The sequence below is a fragment of the Saccopteryx bilineata genome, chromosome X, assembly GCF_036850765.1.
Source record: "Saccopteryx bilineata isolate mSacBil1 chromosome X, mSacBil1_pri_phased_curated, whole genome shotgun sequence".
NCBI lineage: Eukaryota > Metazoa > Chordata > Mammalia > Chiroptera > Emballonuridae > Saccopteryx > Saccopteryx bilineata.
Window position 1 is genome coordinate 90,014,657 of NC_089502.1, and position 4,585 is coordinate 90,019,241.

General features: G+C 44.0%; 1 protein-coding gene across 1 annotated transcript; it reads right to left on the minus strand.

Moving 5' to 3' along the window:
* Nucleotides 1–360: 360 nt before the first annotated feature.
* Nucleotides 361–2,372, minus strand: LOC136316672 (PWWP domain-containing DNA repair factor 3B-like). Its single transcript, XM_066248648.1, is given in 2 exon segments — nt 361–2,240; nt 2,243–2,372. Coding segments are annotated over 2 exon segments (2,010 nt in total).
* Between the last annotated feature and the right edge of the window lie 2,213 nt (nt 2,373–4,585).

Below are 4,585 nucleotides of genomic sequence, written 5' to 3' on the forward strand. Positions count from 1 at the left end.
CCTATTTGTCCCTCTCTCTGTCTCTGTCACAAAAAAATGTGTGTTTTATATTAAAATACAAACTATAGACAGTCAAAAATTTTTATGAAAATGTCTGGACAGTTACACATCTGAGCAAGAAGAAGAAAGTACACTGTTGGCAATATTTTCAGAAATTAGTTTATGAAGGGATTGGGAGCAAAAAATGATGATGACCGTGCCACCCACAAATGCCAGAGATGGACCCAAAACAAATCTAGCACGTTCCCAAATGTCCAGAATGTCTTTATGTGCCACAGAGAGTGGAGGGATCAGTCCGGGTTTTTTATTAAAGATACAAATGAGAGGTCTCTCTGCTAAGGTGTGCGTGCAGGGGGAGACTTACTTAGCCCTGCTCCTGACTGCTGCTCTCTTTCTGATTTTCTTTAAGATATTTTTATCAAATAGTTCTTTTTCCCGGTAATGCACAGGGGGCCCTCACAAGTACTTTTCTTCTGCCTTGCCGTAGTCTAACCCATCAAGTGCAGCAATTGAGCAAATGATGGCTTCTAGCAGAAGGACTTCCAGAACAAAACTCACTTTGTCGTCTCTTGTCAGAGTCAGCCTGTTCTTGTCTATTTGCTTGTAGATCTCTTGTAAATGCCTTACTACGACATCCAACTGATCGTCATCCTCCAGGTATGTTTCAACGCAGATCACATACCTGCTTGAGTTCAGAAATGATACGAGCCACTTGGACTGTTTCCTGCCTTTGACGATGTCCAGAAGATGGTGATCAGCCCCCTTTCTCTTCACGATGAAGTCCATGAGCTTCTGGTTCTCTCGGCCCCAAGAGGTCTTCATTCAATCAGGGAGAATTTTCTTGCAGGGCCTCTTCCCAACCAGAAAGCCCTCCTCCTCAGAATCTTCCAGCTTGGCGTAATTCACCTTTGGGAAGTCAACCTCCAGAAACCCCTCTTGGATGGCTTTCCTAATTGGGTAGCTGATGTCAGCAGCATAGTAGTCCAGGAAAGAGCCCACGAAAGACCCACAGCCGAGCCCTTCTCTGTAGTGGGAAGTCAGGGAAAAGCACCAGTTCACACTCTGCTCGTACAGTTTCCTGGCTCTCTTCATTAGTTTCTCTTTCTCTTTACACTCCAGATGTTTTAATCTGCGAAGAGGCACTTGAATGCCACTCTTTTCACGGTGCATGTTTGCCTCAATCAATAGCACCCTTGCAGTCTGCTCCGTGTGGCTGACACTTTTGACTACTGATGGCCAAAACGGGTAATTTTGAAATTTAAACCAGACCATCGTTCCTCTTTCGATGGGGCACGGCTCCTGTGGGAAAGCCACACTTGTCAGTTGTCCCACAATCTTGGCGACATCCTTCCTAATAATGATGGTGAGGTCAATAGGCGTTAATCTAACTACGGGTTGAAGTTTTTGCCATTCTTTCTGAAACTCTAGTGCCCACTGCTTCCTCACTTTGCTTGCCAAATCGAGTGAATAATGCAGCTTCAGGTAAGGGGCATTAGAGGATGTTGCTGCACCTCCCGTGCCTGGCTTCCAGGCACCCTCTCCAGGGTTCTCACTGTTCCTGGTGAAGGCAGAGAACTCAGATGAGACAGCCAGAGTTTTCCAGCAGGTACCGCGTGGTTCCTCTCCTTTCAGAGCCCCGGGCAGAGTGACCATGAAACGGGGTGGCAGAGATAGAGGGATGCCTCCATCTTCAGCAACTGCAATATCCCTCTTGACTGTACAGTGCCAAGACATAGCTCTTGAGGTGCATGTATTTTCCGTCTTTTTCTTGCGCTCTTCTTCATGATCATTTTCTGAAAGTGATGGGAAGTTTGAGCACATTCTGGACTTCTGTGAGGGCTGTACTTGTGCTTCCCTTGGGACAGGAGCGACGGATGTGTGCACCTGTGATTTGTCACCGTCGGGAACATCCTCACCCTCTGAACCTACCAACAGTGATTTGGGGTTTTTCCTTTTCCCAAAACTTCTCGGTGATTTCCCTTTGGGCTTCCGATCCTGTTTATGAGGTTGCTTTTGTGGTCTCTATTGAGACACCATGGTGGTCTCCGGGTCATCTGACGCTCTTGTGGGACCCAAGTTTGCTCTCTCTTTCAGAATATCCAGTGCCAACGTTAGAGCCCTTCTGTAGATCACTCCCTCTCCTGGTGGGATGCTGGTCTTAGACTGGGTCACTCTCGAGGAGGCAATGGACTCGATTTGAGACTCATCTAGGACTGCTACGGCTCTGCTTTTCACTTTAATTTTTTACCGACTGAGAGTATTTGAACTTGTAGAGAATATGCCTTAATTTTTGGTGAGGTTCTGGATTTGGACAAGACTTTTGCTGGCCAACTGAGGCCTTTCCAGTTGCATAAGACATGCTCAGATTCCATTATGATTGGACTTAGGAGTTGAGAGGTAATTAATTAACAGAGTTTGAGAGGTCTGGCTGTCATACCTGCAAGTATAACAGGTCTCCCCTAAAACAATGTTCGTCACCACGTCTCTTTGCCTAGGATTACAGAAGGTTTACCACTTGTGTGGCCTGTCCTTCTCTACCTGAATCACTCAGAAATGGTAGAACTTGTGTTTTGACAGACAATACTGGAGAATACTGGAATATAGAAAAGGAAAAGGCAACATAATCAGAAAGCATTTTTTTTGTGGAATAAGAAGAATGTTGGTCAGTGAGAACTGATAAGATAAATATAAAGAGTGTGTAACAGGCTGCAGGGGAGCATGATATGAAGCAACTATTTGAGAAAAATTGCAGAAAATACCAGAAAAGATTTATAGCCCTCTGAACCCAACTCCATGCCTAATTTGTTACTACTGCATATTAAACAGCACCTGTGCTGGGAGGTGGGTGTCATGTCCGGGATCCCGTTTGTGCTATTGGACGTCCCAGGCCTTTTCTGCTCCTCAGGGCTCACACTACACGCATGCTTCAGTGTTTCTTTTCTGGGATGCTAGTGCCACCCTGTGCACCCAAGGAAGCCAGAGATGATCTCCGACCTACAGACACTGAGTGTCAGCCCAATATCATGTTTGAGAGTATGAGTTTAGAATTCAGAACTTCATAAAGCTCATATGGTGGTTAGAAGTATTCCCCAACTTAAGGATTGCTGCAGGCACAGGCCATAGGCTGGGATGTGCACCTACCTCTTCATTTCTCTGTGGTGCTTTAAACGTCCTCCCCCATTACCCAGCACCACATCAGTGTGAAGTAGTGACTGTAGAGTGAGGAGCAAAATGAAACACACCCCAAAATGTCAACACAAAATAAGTGCTTGCAAATGAAATGTGCAGTAAAGTGGGAAAGTCTTACTAAACACTAGGTGGATGGTCCAAGTGTGGCTCTGTGAAGCAGGTCTGAAGTGCACTGTTCTTCCTTGGATCAAATGGCACCAAATGTTGATACCCAGAACCTGTATGCCCTTATGCTAATCTAGAAAATCCAAAACAGATAGGAAATTAAGCCAACAAAATGGAGATTGATTTATCATTTTTCCTTCCCCAACTCTGGAATGCATGCCATCCTTAAACAGAACTGTTTGTTAAATCTTATGAATAATGTAAATGTCATGTTTCTTTTCTTCTTTCTTTTGCATTTCAAAATATTTCCATCTTAAGATACTTAGTTTATGCTAGTCCCTGCTATTCCACAGCAGTGGAAACTACTGCTTTCACGGCAGTCTACATCTGTCTTGAATACACAGATTATATCAGAGTAGCAGTGTGTGTGAGTGTGTGTGTGCGTGCATGTGTGTGTATGACACAAACATGGGGTCTGTAATGTTAGTGTATGTGTTGTTTGGTGCATTTAAAGAAATGTTACATGGGCTTGTGGAGAATATAGAATGTGGAGAGTGAGATATGATGCAGGAGATGATACATTATAGATACTCGCTCTCAATATGATGAAGAATGGGCTTCCCACATATTTCTTATGCATCCTGATTCACATACCTGCACATTTGACATAAGACTGCATTTCTTCACTCAAGCGCACCACTAAGTGCCATTTCATGTGAATGCTAATTTTATATCATTTTTGTGAATCGCTTGACAATGTGGTCCTTTCAACATTTAAAAACTTAAAGTAAATTTCAGGCATTGACTTGTGTGGAATGCAGATGCAACCATGCTCTCAATCCCCCTCATCCCACCCAGAAATACCATGTCCATAGGTTCTACTTTTCTGTTTACGTTGTACGGATATACACTATAATTCACTTACAGGTTTTAGTGCATCCATTATCAGTCTCAAATCATGTGCTTCATAAGATGAAATATTATTTTGGTGATAAGTGCCTGCATGCACAGCTTTGTTCACACATACTCATGGATATAACATGAACTATACACCATGACTACATTTACATATAATAGACATAACTTGCACAGCCTTTGTCTTGGACCACAGTGAATGATCATCCAGGTTTCAGGTTCTCTGTCTTACAGAACTCAGTGTACCGGCTCTCAGAACACAGGTGTCATGTGATGACACAGACAAAGAGGGGAAGGAGAGACGGTGACTCAGCCACTGCAGTCTCCCTGCAGGAAGACCTGCCAGCCCATCGTCACACAAACCAAGAGTGCCTGA